General features: G+C 39.8%; 1 protein-coding gene across 1 annotated transcript in view; it reads left to right on the top strand.

Annotated features, from left to right (window-relative positions):
- The window catches only part of SMG7 (SMG7 nonsense mediated mRNA decay factor), a 71,228-nt gene that overhangs the window by 28,762 nt on the left and 24,851 nt on the right, over positions 1-17,615 (top strand). Inside the window, 10 exon segments of the mRNA XM_042462962.1 lie at positions 1,403-1,524; positions 3,208-3,291; positions 3,294-3,326; positions 3,329-3,387; positions 4,735-4,750; positions 7,024-7,180; positions 10,736-10,806; positions 11,164-11,224; positions 13,726-13,845; positions 16,034-16,466. Of these exon segments, the coding sequence (XP_042318896.1) occupies positions 1,403-1,524; positions 3,208-3,291; positions 3,294-3,326; positions 3,329-3,387; positions 4,735-4,750; positions 7,024-7,180; positions 10,736-10,806; positions 11,164-11,224; positions 13,726-13,845; positions 16,034-16,466 (1,156 nt within the window).

Below are 17,615 nucleotides of genomic sequence, written 5' to 3'. Positions count from 1 at the left end.
GTTTATACATATTTTTAGATTGTATGCCATTGGAGGTTTCATTTTTATTGATAGAGTCATTTGTATGTACACGCTTGGTACTTACATGTTATAAAAAATACTATATTTATAATAAAGTGATTTATAAAGATTTAGGACAGTGATTCCCAAGTTTGATCCCCCAGATGTTTTGGACTCAGCTCCCAGATTCCTTGACAGTTCACCAAGCTGGCTGCGGTTTCTGGGAGCTGAAGTCCCAAACCCTGGAAGAAAAGTTTGGAAACCAACTGATTTTGAGTGAGGCCTTGTTACCAGCTCTTTTTCCTACAAGACTAATGTACACATGCATCACCTGATATACCGTAAGTGCTTCTCGAAGAAACATGTGTTACAGGTAATTAATTTGCTTTCCCTTTTGCCTCTTACCTGAGATCTCTTTTGGCCCAAGGGCTGAATTCAATATGCTGTGCAGAGCCCATGACAAAGAGCAAAGTATATTTTAGCTTAGTTCTTCCGTACAATAATGAAGCATTAGGAGAAATATTTAACTCTTTTAGAATGCAAGAAATGTGTATACAACTGTGGGGAGTGGAACTGACAGTCTGAAGAAATCACAGGGCTGTTCCAGCCCACACCCCACCTACTCTGGTTTCAGGTTCCCATCCCTTATTTAGACATGCACCAAAATGTTTATTCTTGCCTCTATTAAATTAGCTACTGACATGAAAAGCATTGTTGATTTCCATTTTGATTATTTATGAACAGTTTTTTAGTAAAGGCTCTGGTGTATGTCAGTATGTATGTACTTCTTTCATAGTTATTACTAATGGTATCACTGTGTGTAAAGATGCATGGTCGAGATATGAGGACTCTGAGCTTCAGATCATTTTCTTCTATTATATGATCTTTAGACCAAAACTGGCTGCATTTTGAGCTTGATGTGGCTCCTGATTTAATTTGTCTGAACTCTGTCAGCCCTACCGAAAATATTTTCTGGTTGAGGAAACAAGAGGTTATGTATTCTAATGCCACTGTTGTTGTTTTTTAAAATATATACGTTAAGGTGTGAATGTACTTATATGTTAAATGTTTACATTGTTAACGTAAGCACTTCTGCGCATGGAGCCAACATCTATGTTGGCATTCGCCAGTATTTTTCTTTATGATGTAGTGTGCTTGTGTTTAATTGGTGCCACAAATGATAAATCCTTTTAATCTGAGAAGGGGCTGAAGTTAATATTTCATATATCTTCATTGTAATTGTCTTGGGAATAGCTGCTAGCTACAACTGTTCTTCTGTTTCATCTAATGAGAAAAGTTCAAATAATAGCTTCTTTAAGAAGATCCTAGCAGTAAAAGAAGCCTTTTTCCTGTCTCGTATCTGTGTATACAAAGATGAAATCAATTTTTATCTTTCATACAGTCGTGATGAGGTGAAGAACTAGTGGGTATCTGATTTTATTAAGGCATTTAAAATTCCAGGCCATGTGTAACCTGAGCAAGAACCTGGAGAAACGAATCCTCTTCGTGAGAAATTGAGGAGCAGTTCAAGGTTAGTTGTAGAAAACACTGAGCTAACATTTGTTTGAGAATTTATACTTGGTTGCCTTGTTTAAGGGACATTAAATATCTTTGGAAGTTCTTGTCATGTTCACCACCCCACCCTGTCATTTTAAGATCTGTGTAGATCCTTCTTCCATATCCCTTCTTTATTAAAAAGAAGATGGAGACATGGAGGTTATATTCTTGTCATGAGGCCTGCTTGTTAAACTTCCCCCATTGGGAAATTGCAGCAAGATCACACATCTCATTGTATCTTTAAATTTTCTAAATGGCTGATGGGTTGGAATTTTGCTACTACTGTTTCCAGTCTGATTTTTATTATTTCTTAATTCCTTTTAGAGAGTTTAAGTTTTATTTTGTTGAGTAATACTTTCCACTTGAGTACCACGTATCGTGTAGAAAGACAGTCTATAAATTTAACAAACATCTATCAAAACAAAACATCAGGCACAAAACCCAGAAAAGTATCTCTATGTTTTTGTCCAGTGAAGCACACACAAGTACTAATGTGCCTATTTTGTGGTCAGGTTTATGGAGTGGCTCTAATTGCTTGGAGGACAATGAGATGCAAAAAATATTTGCATACCTGGTGCCAGGTGTCAATTCAGTAATCTAGGACTGTTGGCAAAGTAAGTACAGTGTACCTGGGATACGAAATACCCAGGTTAGATTTTCGGGTACGAAAAATGCCATTGGAAATAATTTTCCGGGTTACGAAGTTTTTTCGGGTTACGAAAAACTTCGGCGCTATTTTAAATGGCAAGCCGCGGCAGAGCCGCGGCTTTTTCCCCATAGCGCCTATGGCATTTCGGCTTACGAAGGCTTTTCGGGTTACGAAAGCGGCCGCGGAACGTTAATTTCGTAACCCGAGGCACCACTGTCCGTAAGTGATTGCTTTTTCCATAAAGTTCTGAAATATCAGAAGTTAACATCATGCCTTACGCTATGAATCTGAGCATTTGAAAAGATGGTTTGTATAAGGCAACAGTTCTGGGAGAGAAATTATTTTCTGCAGCTCTCTTTAGATATTGTTGCATTTTCCCTGCATCAGATCCTGTCTCTGAGGGGGGGGCTGGCTTCATCCAGAGAAGGCGCAGAGATAGCAAATCTAGAGACAAAACTTATGTCAAATTTGTCTACAAGTACAGTGTTGTCTTCATACACTTTATAGGACGAAAGTACAGTGGTGCTCGGGTTACGAAATTAATTCGTAACGAGTAGGGAGCTTTCGTAACCCGAAAAAAGCCTTCGTTATAAGCCGAATTGCCATAGGCTGCTAATGGGGAAGAAAAGCCGCGATTCCGTGCGAAAAAGGCCGAACAAAAAGCACCAAACGTTTCTTTAGTAAACCCGAAAAAACATTCGTTAACCGAAACAATAATCCCTATGGGATTTTTTCGTATCCCGAAAAATTTTCGTAACCTGGGTATTTCGTTATCCCGAGGTACCACTGTATAGAGGATATTTGAAGGATATCATTGGGGCACGGCCTTCTAAACCTGGGGATAGAGACCATAGTTCACCTAGAGAACTGAGCCTGTTTTTATATGTCTTGTCCTACTGCATTTCTTGACCATATAAAGTATTATTGTTCTTGAATATTGCAGGTAAAATATATAGGTGCTGCGTAAATAGTTGTCAGCGTGGGTTTGGCTTTTTTGGAAGACTGCAATGTATATATTCCTTTTCATTACGCGGGCCTGCTGTTTCAAAAAACCTTTAATTCTCAGCAGCAAGTCCATATTACCGTCATAACCTCTTTCAGCTACATCATTTACGAGACTTTTAGCAATGCGACTACAGCCCAGCTACAGTCAGATGAATGAACAGCTCTGCTGGACCACAGTTTGCTGGCACTCTTCATAAGTATTGAAGCTAACAACTTAGAACACAGTCTTGTCCTGGTGTGCACTAAGGGTTTTATTTTAGACCGCTTCATAACTAACTGTGCTGAACAGTTAGCTGAGTTTCTAGCCAGAGGTAAGACAAAACACTCCATACTGACCTGCTAGCCAACTTCTTTTGGGCCACACGAGAAGGCTGAGTTGCTGCCAGTGAAAGCTCTTGAGCCAATATTTGAATTAAGAGGCAGTATTACACAGCGACATAAATTTCCAGCTGGTGTGATACATAGTTACCGCTGCATGGGAAAGGGGAAGTCAGTTGTAAATTAGTTCAACCTAGGATGCATCCTATTGCTTCTAAAACTTTTTAAGATTTCCCCCTTTACTCCCAGAAAACCATGTTAACTTTTCTGAGAGTTGCGAACATCTCTCATGGTGGAAGGCTTCATAACAAAAAAATTGCACTTTTTGCCCATTCCCATAAACTCTTCTGAGATTCTGTTAGACTCTTGAGAATCCTAGCATCTCATAGAATCGTTAGAGTGGAAGGAGACCACTAGGGCCATCCAGTCCAAACCCCCTGCCCTGACGAATCCAGATCAAGCATCCCCTGACAGATGCATCCAGCCTCGTTAAAAGAACCTCCAAGGAAGGAGACTCTATCACCTTCGAGGGAAGTGCATTCCACTGTCGAAAGCCCTCTACTGTCAGGGAAAAGTTCCTCTAATGTTTCAGGTGGAATCTCTTTTCTTGTGTTTGCATCCATTGTCCGGTCCTGTTCTCTTAGACAGCAGAAAACAACGCTTGCTCCCTCTTCAACCTGACATCTTTCAAATATTTTAAAAAGGGCTATCATATCGCTCTTAACCTTCTTTTCTCCAGCCTAAACTCCCAGCTCCCCTAAGTCGTTCCTCATAGTGCCTGTTTCCCGACCCTTCCACATTTTTTTTGTCGCCCTCCTTGGACAGGCTCCAGTTCTCAATTTCCTTTCTTGAATTGTGGTGCCCAGACCTGGACACAATATTCTAGTTGGGGCCTGACGAGAGCAGCATACAGTGGCACTCTCCTTCTCTTGATCTAGACACTATACTTCTATTGATGCAGCCACATAGCATTGGCCTTTTAGCTGCCGACATCACACCTGTTCACCCATGTTCAACTTGTAGTCTATTGGACTCCTAGATCCCTTTCCACGTATTTTCATTCAGCCAGGTGTCACCATCCTATCTGTGCATTTTATTTTTCCCGCCCTACGTGCAATACCTTACATTCTCCTTTGTTGAATTTTTTTGTTAGTTGGCCAGCTCGTCTTTCAGGTCTTTTGATCTTGATCTGTCCTCTTGGTAAGCTATTCCCCCTATTTGGTGTGTCATCTGCAAATTATAAGTATGCTCCAATTCTTCATCCAGTCTGAAAGATGTGAATAGCACTGGCCCGGACAGAGCCCTGTGGGACCCCATGGTCACTTCTCTCCAGGATGAAAGGAGCCATTGTTGAGTACCTTTGGGTTCGGCCGGTCAACCAATTACAGATCATGTACAGTTCCTTGTCTAGCCCACATTTTACAAGCTTGTTGCAAGATGTCATGGACTTGTCAAAGACCTACTGAAATCAATATATTACATCCACACCTTCCCTTATTCCAAGCTGGTAATTTTATCAAGAACGAGATTAGGTTGTCTGGCATGACTTGTTTCTCTGAAACCATGTTGACTTTTTGTATTATGGCTGTTCTGATGTCACAGCTCTCTGTTTAATGATTGCTCCAGATCTTTCCTAGTACTGAGTCAGACTAATGGACGATAATGTTGGGATCCTCTTTTTTCCCCTTTTTGAAGATGGGGACACGTTTCCTCCGCCAGTCTGCTGGATCTCTCCTGTTTTCAGGAGTTTTCAAAGATTACCTGTCCCCCGGGTAGAAATACCAGTTACGAATTTCGGGTACGATAAATCCCATAGGGATTATGCTTCGCTAGAAGGTTTTTCGGGTTACGAAAAAACCCCGCCGTTTTTCAATGAGCGCGGCGCAGCCGCGGCTTTTCCCCTTGCGCCTATGGCTATCGGCTCGAAGTATCCCGGGTTACGAAAGCGGGGCGGACGAATTAATTCGTAACCCGCGTGTTACCAGTGTATGCCAATGGCTCCGATATTACATTTGCCAGTTCTTTTATACCCTTTGGATGGAGTTCATTGGTCCCGGAGACTTAAATTCATTTAGATTAACAAGGTGTCCTCTACTATCTCTTTACTTATTCTGTGCTGAATGAAATCCCCTATTCTGTCCTCTGCTCCATTATCCTCAGGTTGAGCACCCTTTGCCTTTTCTGAGAAGACTGTGGCAAAGAGGTGTTGAGTAATTCTGCCTTTTCTCTGTCTTCTGTTAGCATTTTGCCATCTTCTCCACGGAGTTGCCTACCATTTCCTTTTCTTCTTTTGCTGCGGACATATCCAAAAAAGCCATTTTTATTGTTCTTAACTCTCTAGAAGCCTTAGTTCATTCTGCGCTTTAGCTTTTCTGACTTTACCCTACACATGCCTGCTATTTCTTTGAATTCCTTTTTTGTGATTTCCCCCTTTTTCCATTTCTTATACATGTTCCGTTTCAAACTTAGCTCGGTTTTGAAAGTTCCTTAGTCCTCCATCCTGGTTTCTTGAGACACCTCGTTTTTCTTTCTCACTGGAACGGTTTTGAAATTGTGCCTTCAGTATCTCTCTTTTGAGAAACTCCCATCCGTCTGACTCCTTTATCTTTTAGTATTTCTGCCATGGAATCGCCCTCATACTTCTCTAAGTTTACTGAAATCCGCTCTCCTAAAGTCTAGATGCTTGTCTGACTATGCCTGGCTTCTCCTTTCCACTGTATTACAAACTCCAGGAGAACATGGTCACTTCCACCTAATGATCCCACTACTTGCACCCCATTAACCAAGTCATCCTTGTTGGTTAGGATCAGATTTAAAATAGCTGACCCCCTTGTTGCCTCTTCCACCTTTTGGACCATGAAAATTGTCTTCCAGGCATGTGAGGAATTTGTTAGGCCTTGAGGATTTTGCTGAGTTTGACTTCCAGCAAATATCGGATAGTTGAAGTCGCCCTCACCCTAAATCTCTCTTTTCTGACTGTGTGTCATCTGTTCTAGAAAGATATCATCCAATTCCTCAGTCTGACTTGGGGTCTGTAGTAGACCCACGTAAATCCTTGTTGTTTCCCTCCCCTTTGATCTTTCCAGATGCTCTCCACCTGGCTTCCTGATTGTGTCAGGATCTCTTCACTGGTGTAAATTCTCTGACATATAGCTATTCCTCTCCTTTCCGTTTGGCCTATTCTCTTAATAAGGTTATTACCCTCTATTTCCACATTCCATGAGATCATCCCCAGTTCAGTGATGCTACATATCATATTTGCTTTGTTGTACTAGGAGTTCGCTATGGAAGGATTGTAGTGAGGGAATGGGGCCCATTAATGTAGTCATATTCTCAATTTAGTTTGATTCCTGACTGCCTAAATTGTTTTGTTTTGGTAATGAAGACATTATGTCCTCCACCTTTGCTATCTGCTGCCAGTTTCTCATCTTTTATAGCCTAATGTCAGGATAGCTGATCAACATAAATGCATATGATATCTCTGTTCTACCTAGTGTCCTTTCTTGGAATCTTGTGCAAGTGTCCACTCCAGAATGATTACCAGGAAGAGTCTTGGGGTTCTTATCCCCTTCCTGCACTCAAAGTCTCAATGGACTGGATGAAACTTAGACCCAGCATATTTCAGGAGGCTGTGGTTGATGAAAGACAATAGTGAGTCTTGTATTTTCATAATTTTTGTCTCATTTCTCAATTGCTTGGATGAAATAAATTACTATTAAGAATTTGTAATAGACACAGACATCTGAATGAGTGTTAATACAGCACAGTGCATAGGAGATGCATGGTAAACATCTTACCTCTGCTACAAACACCATTGTAGTGGTGATCAACTATTGCTTATTTACACCCCAATATCTGCAATCTGGAGATTGTGCTGAGTGCAGTGATTACTGAAATAATGTGAGCCTTATTGTACTATGCAAAATGCTAGATAAATGGTAATTACTGTATGTTTGTGGCTACCTTGCATATTTTGCCATAGCAAGGGTGACTAGCATGTGCCTCATGGCTCCTCACATACTGTGCTTTGCAATTTGTTGATGAACTGTAAGATTTGCTTGATCGGGTTAAAGCGTTTTTCCAGTTTGCCTGTTTCCAGTATGTTTGGTGACAAAGTGGGCTTGAGGTTTGGGGGAATGAGCCCATTAAAACTGCCCACCCCATTTTAGGGTTTCTAAGTGTTATTCAGAGCCATGGCAAAAGTCATGTCATTGGTTTGGGCACCTTCTTTAGATGCATTCAAGCTATTGCTCACAAATCAGAAGTATGGAATCCACTGTCTTGAGTTTTCCCAAAATTTGGTACTGAACTGATGTTTTTGAAACATAGCAGCATACTCTCACCAGTATGTCCCAGCAAGGTGAATGACTGATCCTATTCCATGATTTAGCTAAGATTTGTTACTTGCTCCCCAGCAACTATCTCTTCTGCTTTGCCTCTCTCTTTAAATCTGATCTTGGTCCTGGTCCCTCAGCAGTCTCCTGTCCAAGCACACCAGCTCTTCTCTGCTTCAACAAGTTTGGGACACTGTGTGCCTTCAGTTCAGAACGTAATTAGTTTCTAGGCTCAACACACTTCAAGCCGTACATATTGTGGAGAAGCAGAATTTACCCAAACATTATGCCTAATCTGTTTCCATTGAATATCCACATATTGAATATAGTACCTTAGTGAAGTCTGTGCATGTAAAGTCCAGCACTTATGGGCCCCACCACGCAGTTATCATGCATAAAAATCTGGCAAACATCTACGTAGTTTGTAACTATGCACATAGGTCCACTGCAGTTATTATGTCTGATGTATGATTGTCTTGGCCAAGAGGTGGAATTGATGCATGACCAGTTAAGATACAGCAATATAGAGCTAAAAACTCATCCATAGCAGGCTTATGGCAGAGTGGAAATCTTACTGTTCTCAGATATTTCTGCTGTCACGGTTGTGCCTTGACTAACAAACATATAACCTTTTTGAAGATGTTACAGCTAGCTATGCCCACTAAATGATTTTCATCATTTACATACTTAGCAATGGTGGAATGTATGGAAATATAGTATTGTAACATCTGGATGATAGTATTTGAACCAAAGCAATTTATTTCCCTGTGTAGTTCTGAGACTTGATCTGAATATCATACATCACTTTAGGTGATGATCTGTGGTAGTGCTGCAATTTATTTTTATTAAACTGAAGTCCTTAATGATATCAGTTAAGTTTGATGTGTTCTACTGTTTCATGTGCATACATCAACATCAGTAGTGGCAGTTAGTATTCATGGCTAGAAGAAGTTAAAAATCAGCTTTGGTGACTAGATTCTGTATTCTGAAATGTGTGGATTTACCAGGATGAGCAGTTCACCTTGAGTCCTTGGCAAAAAGAGTGTTGTGCCTTTCCTTGTATTGGACATTCCAAATAAAAAGGTTAATTGTATAATATGGATTTAGTCTTTTATTATTGACTACAAGTTCTTAGGCATGTTTTCCCCCCTGTATACGTGTTAATGGGAGCTTTTTTCCAAATGTTGTTTTGCAGCCCTCTACACCTTTGCAGCCAGCCTGAACCTGATTGGCTGAAGGGGAGCGCCACTCTCCCAGTGACCCGCCACAATGTGCTATATGACCTGTACCCATATGGCCTGGTAGTAATTGCTGCCAACTCTTTAGGAGTCAACCTGGTCCAGTTTGCACTTCATTCAACACTGAAGTGTTCCTCCCTCTTACCTATCTTCATGCAGCACTCTTTGGTTGCTTTACTTAAGAAGCTCCACACCAGTTTTTTTTTCATAATTCATTTAATTCTCACAGATTAGCTGAAGAAAATGACCATTTTCTGTATTAGAAATTCATAGTAGATATTCCTCCAGTCCCTGTCTTTCTGAACAGTGCAAGACAACCATACTTTCTGCATCTAAACTCTCATGTAGACAGTTTGTGCAGCTTCATTAGTCCATGCAATAGACTTCCATCTAGAATCTGTTCATTATGTAATTCTGGACTACAGTGGAACATATTTAATAAGCATTTGTAGCATGTGGTCTGCTGGTTAAAAGAGCCCTGGTCATGCAGTGGTTAAATGCCGGTTCTGCAGCCATTCGCAGCCACAAGGTTGTGAGTTTGATTCCAGACAGAGTTCCAGGGTCCACTAAACCTTTCATCCATGCAGATGTTGCTAAAATGAGAATCCAACATTTGGGGATAATTAACTTAAGCATTGTAAACTGCTTAGGGAATGCTTAAAAGCACTGATAAGCGGTATACAAATGTACCTGTTGTTGCTATTGGACAAAATAAAGGCACCAACAGATCTATTTCCTATTCTTCCCTCCTTATACATTTGGGTTAAACATCAGGCAGCACATTTCCTGCTTACTTTATCCAGAGTTATAAGAATCCATAGAAAAAGGCAACATTTCTCTTCATTCCTCTCGCTGAAGAAAATAGAGAAGGATAACAGTTGTCATATACGTTGGAAAGGAACATTGCTGCTATGTTGTCTTTTTGCAGTTAGCTTGGATTCTCTTACATCTGGAAGAAACTTTGTTAGAGAGGATCTGGGCACGCTGATTATTTTTAATTAAAAGGAATGGGGGAAATGAAAAGCTGCATGATCAAGCTATTGGTAGTCTGAATTATTGTGGGCAGTGGTGGGAATTACCAAAAGTTCCCCTGGACTTCCTTGGAATTGCCCTATATTCGTCTACAGTGGCATGGCTAGTTTTCAAGGGAATGTAATTAGCTTGCTCTGTTCCAAAGAAAGGGAAAAAAATCATTTTCCTATACTTCATTCATTCTGACTGCAGCTGCTGATGTAGAAGAAAGCCTAGGTACTCACTATGTCATTGGTGATGCAAAAAAGTAACAATATTACACTGCTATAATGGTGGAGTAAAGAAGTTTTTGTTTAGGCATGCCATAGAAGTTCCACTAGTGCCTTAAAATTTATTGGGGATACGCAATGAGTTGAAACATTACATAAAAGGAAACGAGTTCTCTGTTAGAAGACAGTTATGCAGCACCATGGGCACCGTGCTGTCTTTTTCAAACAGTGATATTGCTGATACAGTTTGGGAAGAGAAATTTGGTAGATTTCTTAGAGAATGGAGATTATTCAGGTGCAACAAGAAGTGTGACAGAAGACAAACGAAGCAGTAGGACTGGTAAAAAAATAGACTTGTAAACTGTAAGTGTGAATTTTTTTTTTTGCTTGCAGCATTTGGCCGTGGCTGATTTCTCTTCTGAATAGTTTCCAGCCTCATGAGGAAGACCTTTCCTGCCCTAATGGTAAGAATATTCCCCTATCAATTTGGAAGATATACTTCAATGGATTACCATTGGAAGGAGAGCACTGCCATTTTGTTTTTACATTGGGAGAGTATTTTATGTTACCTTGCATTAAAATACATTTGTTTAACTTTTATTGTGGACATAAATATTATTCTTGAGGGTGCTACCTATACAAAGGTAAACTTTTATGTATCCCATTGATATACGTTGTTGTCAATATGCATAATTCTCCAGCAGAAATAAGTAGGATTAGGAAGAGCTTAAATTTGATGGATCTTCATTTAATAGTGTACTAGATTTGTTAATGATGAAGTCCTGCATAGTGATTCATCACTTTCTGTGATTGTCTACTAGCCACACCTCTTCCAGAGGAGTTTGAACTGCAGGGATTCTTAGCTCTGAGACCTTCCTTCAGGTGAGTGATCTGTAGAGGCAACATCTTATTGTTCGTGACAGATAATATTTAAAGATGTCATCACAAAGGCATCACACTTGGCTATGTGTGCTTTCTTTTCTCATCTCCTTCAATATTTCTGTTGTATTAATTGTTCCTTCTGGAAACCAAGCCCTATGAGGAGTGGCTTTGAGAGCTGGTTATATTTAGCCTAGAGAAGAGAAGGTTAAGGGGTGACATGATAGCCATGTTTAAAAAATTGAAGAGATGTCATATTACGGATGGATAGAGCTTATTTTCTGCTGCTCCAGAGAATAGGGCCCGGAGTAATAGATTCAAACTACTGGAAAAAAGACTCCACCTCAACATTAGGAAGAATTTCCTGACAGTAAGAGCTGTTTGACAGTGAAACACAGGTCCCGAAGAGACAGTCCAAAATAAAGCTGCTTCGGGTCACTTTGGAGGTTTGCTGTTTAAATGATGCATGCGTCCTAAGAGGTTGGAAACCACTCCAAAGCCATGCTCCAGTCCTAAGGACTAGAGCACAGCTTTGGCGCAGCTTCTGGACCCTTAAGATGTGCATGTCATTTAAACAGCATACCTCCAAAGTGACCCGAAGCAGCTTTATTTTGGCCTATCTGTTCGGGCCCACACTCCCTCTGAGTATGGTGGAGTCTCCTTTTTTTGGAGGTTTCTTTGGGAGTGCTTTTCTCATGTATTTCTGCATTGCAGGGGTGTGTCCCTTGTGGTCTCTTCCAACTCTTTGATTCTGTGATTCTTTATTGTTCCTGTAAAAATTTCAGTGAGCTTAGTTTGGATGTCCTCAGACTCATATCTGTTTTAGTATACTTGATTTTTTTATTTCTTTAGATACAATTAAAGGATAACTGACATGCAGTAATGTGAGAAAAGTTTTAGGTAGTATTTTTATTTGTCACAAGTGCAGCATTTAGCTTTCAAACTGATGGAAATATTGGTTTGACAAAATGTTTGCTCAGGTTACCTTTCATGGAAACACATTCCTCTGTTTCAGTCCAAAAGGAAGACTGACTGTATGGTAGATCTAAACCTTAAACATGTGCATCAGCGCCTTTCATATTGTGGCATACCTTTAAAAATTCTGAAATCCAAGATCATTTTCATTTTTTATATTTATATCTGGAAATTAAATAGAGAACATCATAAAAGTTGAAATTGTGAGGAAGGTTGAAGGAACTGATCATTTACATTGAGGATTAATAGCTGGTGGTTGTCTCACTCTCCTAGATGCCATCTGGGGGCAGCAAGAGCTCATGAAAGAAGCATGTTAGTAGCATGAGATCTGCTGGTATATCACTTTGTAGAGCAGTTGTGGTTTGTTTCACCAGTCTCCATATTCCTCTTCAATAAAAGTACATTTACCACATTACTAGAAGAGCACTACACTCTTATAGTGCTGCAATTCCACTTTTCCTGCTCTGGCTGGCTCCTCTTGCATTCTGAGGCTTGTAATTCAGTGAGACCTAAGAGCCCTCTGGCTGAGAATTCTAAATGCCCCTCCTTAAACTACAAATCCCAGAATGCAACAGGAAGCAACCAGAGCAGTTAAAGTTGAATAGCAGAGTTATAAAAGAGTAGTGTGGTAATTATCTACTCTCTTAGAGTACACCAGCATTTTCAGGCATCTAAAATCTCTAAGGGGGTAATAATGGTTGTTCTTCAGCAAAAGAAAAGTGTGTATTCAGAGGTTGTGGTTGGGGGAAGCAGAAGTCTACCTAATAGCAAAGAATTAGGAAATTATATGAAATTGACAATATTTGCTCAGAAGCTGGGAAATCTCTAAGGTGGTTCTTAAAACAGATCTGGCTGTGCATAGATGTAGATCTAAAATATTTTTTTAAACTTGGGGATTTTTCAGATAGTACTTTTCTCCCAGCATTCTTGAGTACAGATTTAAAGCAATTCCTGCTGTCATGAATACTCTACTTTATTCTGTGTTGTGTTGTGCAAGGCCAAACAGATCCTTTATTTGAGTAAATACAGGACCTCCAACTTATTATCTGGCCGGGCTCTTCGACTGCAGTGCTAAGCATAATTACCTTGAAATAAACAGATTTAAAAGATCTTGCAATCTGAAGACAAATAGGATAGGAAGTTCTTTACAGTGCTATAATTTCAGTCTATATGGTCCTCTTTTGTAGTTTTAATATCTATTGTATGTACATAACTGCCTATAAAGAATAGATTTGAAAGGTCCCTACTACAATAAGCTTATAGACTGAAAGTAGGCACATGGTTTTGTATATAAGACAGGACATTGTTCCCTGCTGTGAAACACTCAAGGTACATTGTATGAAAATTTATCTGCAGAACGCTACAGTGAAATTGCCTGAAACTAGATTTAAATTTTGTGTGTCTAGTTATATACTAAAAGTGAGGGCTTTGCTAAGATTATGCATGAACTATGTTGGCCTCATGTATGTGCTTGGTTTATAGCCTGATTTTTTCTTTATCTTTCTATCTCTGTTTATTTCAACATATAGGAACTTAGATTTCTCCAAAGGCCATCAGGGGATTACCGGAGACAAAGAAGGGCAACATCGACGTATACGGCAACAGCGCCTGATCTTCACAGGCAAATGGATTGCTGACAACCAGCCCAGGTATCTGTCTGCATAACTGCTACTGTCATTCTGTGCCCCTCTGTGTATGAATTTTCTCTTTGCTTCCCAGTGGCTGTTGCCTGATCATAATGACAGGTGTTAAAGCTGATGTAAGGATATATGCTATTGAACATTGTATATAACACTATACAAGTCAAGTGTTTGGGGGGATGGTTGTCATACTAGGCAATTACTAAAATGTATATAATAGAAGATATAGATATAGCCATTGACAGGTTGTTTAATATGTAAGGCAGTAGGGCTACAGCTTAAGTTGGTTTCTTTAATTTGATATCCACAACTTAATTTGCACATTTGTATGTATATGGAGAAAGCAGACCTGCTTTCTGCTAAAGTGATTACCGCTCCTTCTTGCTTAGTAAAGACTGTGGTCCTCTCTGGCTTGGTCTCATTTCACTTTCAGATTCACTAGAACTACCATCAAAAAGCTGCGCATATGATTTCCTTGCATCTTTCCACCCTCCACCCCCACTTCATTTTTCCTTTTGCATCTTTTTTTTAGTGTGAGCCTTAGGACAGGGAGCGGTTTGTTTTCAATGATCTATCATTGTCAGGAAGGCAAAAGGAGCAATGTAGGATCATTAATTTATTCCCTTGTGCCAGCTGTTCAAGGCAGAAGACCAATGTTCTATACTGTTGCTACCATATTGTACCATACTGTTGCTACTATACTGTAAAGAGGCAAGAGAGAGGACAGCACCTCTGTATTATTATTATTATTATTATTATTATTATTATTAGTGTGTAACGTTTAATGATGATTGTATTTTAGCTAAGGGATGAGGGATGGAATTTCAGTTGTATATTTTATGTTTTGTTCAGGTATTTTATTTATTTGCTTATGCAAATTGTTTATGTATTTTATGTCATTGTTTATGTAATTTTGTTTAATGTTTAATGATGGTTGTATTTTAGTTAAGGGATGAGGGATGGAATTTTAGTTTGTGTACGTTATATACTGTTTAGGTATTTTATTTATTTGCTTATGTAAATCCTTTATGCATTTTATGTATTTTATGTGTCTTTTTAGAAAGACAGTATATAAATAAATTTATTATTATTATCATTAGTATTAGCATTGCTCCTTTCTCTCTTCCCATCAGTTTTTCTTCTCCTGTTTTGCCAGCTGGTTGAGATTTTTGCGCGCTCTCTTTCTCTCTCTCATGCTACCAAGAAAAAACCCATTCAAATATTAATTAGGCGTAGGTTAATAGTCAGCAAGCTATGGCAGCATCAAGAGACTTAGCAAGAAAGAAAAAGAAAAATGCTGATGTAGAAGAATATGGAGGCTTCATGCTTTCTCAGACAAAAAGAAAAAAATGCTGGAAGAAAACACCATAAAAGCTTTTCGGCACTCCCTCACCTAGATGCAGTACCAGAGGAGCACTGTCTGCCGTGTGGTGTGGTGTACGGCATCACACCCATCTAGGGGCAGAGTTGGGGTATGTGTTGTGTGGATGCCACACCCTGACTCCACCCCCAGGCCAGTTTTAATGGCTAGTCTGTACAGCCTCACACTGCAGTATGTGGGATATGATGCCACGTGGTTTTTGCTGCCCGTTCAGTTACTACCTTGGGTCATAGATCTCTGTGGTTAAACCATTGAGAAGCAGATCAGAAGTCAAGAGCAGATTTGGTCAACACTCCCTTCAAAGGAAAATTATTTTACTTTTTATGTTAGCAGTTGTTTAAACGGTATTGTGCTTTTAAGGTGTTGTGTGCTGCCTTAGGTCCCACACTGGGAGAAAGGAGAAATATAATTTAGAAAGAGGGGAATGAAGAGGGGCAAGAAAGGAAGATCTGACAATTTCTAACTTTTAAACATCCATCTCATTGATTTTTATCTTCAACTGTGCAAGGTTATATAACAAAAGTGAAGGGGGGAGAGAGAGAAGCAACCACACTAACAGTCTAGACTCAGAACATTAGTCTTCTGCCTTGAACAGCTGGCACAAAGGAATAAGCCAGTGGTTGTGGATTGTTCTTTCAGCCTTCTTAGAATAATTATTCACAATAGCTATCAACTTACTTGTTTTGAGATCCTTTCCAGGTGATGAGCATGATATAAGTGCTTTAAATAATAAATAAATGTTCTTGTGTAGTTTTGGTTGGTCGTGAGAATTTGATCAGTAATATGAGGTCATTTCCTTTTATCTTTCTCATGAAGGCTGATCCAGTGTGAAAATGAGGTTGGAAAGCTCCTATTTTTGACAGAGATTCCAGAAATGCTGTTTGATGAGCATAATGAAGCCAAACAGAGTCATATTTTGCAGGAAGCATCAGAACCACAATTTGTGGATGGAAGCCCAGGACTGAAATCAGTGCTGTCAACAGGTCGAAACCTGAGCAGCAGCTGTGACTCCGGAGATAAGCCAATGGTGACATTCAAAGAGAACATTAAACCTCGAGAGGTGAACAGAGAGCAGAGTCGAAGCTATCTAAATAAGGAAGTGGGTAGGGATAGAAGGGACTATAGCAAAGGAATAACAGCCAATAAAAATGATGCAAAGAAGGACAACAACAACAAGCGAAAGAATGAAGTCAAGAAATGTGGCATGGAAAAGATGCAAGAAGCAGGAAAGCAAAATGTAGCAGTACAGGTAAGACTTTGTAATCATTATCTTCATAGAACTCTTCACAGTATTCTTCTAGTTTGCCTCCATAGGTTGAGAGTCCTGGGCACTGTGTTACATTGAGTCTGCTGTTTTCTCCAAGAGAGTTTCCAGAGGATTGCAGCGGTAGCCATTTGCTCAACACTTTGGGAGTGAATTGGTGGTGTCTTGAAGGATCCATTTTGTCTCCTGTTCTTTTCAACATCTATGTGAAACCATTAGGAAATACTGTCAGAAGATTTAGAGTGAGATGCCATCAGTACGATGGCAATCCTTAATTGTAACTCTCTCTTGCATCTGAATCAAAAGGGGGAGGAGATGATATTGATGAAGATGGTATTTACATCCCACTTCTTCACCAAAATATTGGGACTCAAAGCAGTGTACAATTTAAAAGCACAGTAAAATTAAAGACATACAAAAGTGGTCATTAAAATAGAATTGAACTATTGCAATAATAAAATAGATTACTTGTTTAAAAAAGAGAGAGAGTCACTTTTGGCATTGGCATATTGAAGGCAGTATAGGCTGGATTAGGAGCACAGTGGCTCAATGGTTAAGACGCTGACTCTGTTGATTGCCAAATTGGCAGGTTGGCAGTTAGAAGCCTGGGTGCTGCACGATGGGGTGAGCTCCTGTCACTAGTCCCAGCTTCTGCCAACCTAGCAGTTCGAAAGCATGCTAATGCAAGAAGATAAATAGGTACCATTTCTCAGTGGGAAGATAACAGCATTCGGTGGAGTCATGCTGGCCAGATGACCACCAGAGCAGTCCTCAGATAACACTGGCCCTTCGGTTTAGAAATGAAGATGAGCACCAGTTATGACTGGACATTCATGTCAAGGGACAACCTTTACCTTTAAACTATAGAATAGGCTGAAACTGAATCTAGACAAAAATGGGCAGATACTGTATGTTTTGAGATGTCAAGTCTAGGAGGGAGTAAAATGGTTTTGGTTGATAGGGTTGCCTTGGTGGCTAGGAATACCTGTTTCCAGGCTATGTCTGGTTCACCAACTGTTGCCGGTTTTGTGCAGAAATAGCGATTCTTCTCTAGTAGCCTCCAGATTAGGCAGTTGCAATGCACTCTGCTTGGGGTTTGATTTAATTTAAACAATTAGCAGGTTTAATGATTAA

This window comes from Sceloporus undulatus, chromosome 4, assembly GCF_019175285.1.
Source record: "Sceloporus undulatus isolate JIND9_A2432 ecotype Alabama chromosome 4, SceUnd_v1.1, whole genome shotgun sequence".
NCBI lineage: Eukaryota > Metazoa > Chordata > Lepidosauria > Squamata > Phrynosomatidae > Sceloporus > Sceloporus undulatus.
Note: the sequence above shows the minus strand (reverse complement) of the source record. Positions and strands in the feature narration are given on the sequence as shown.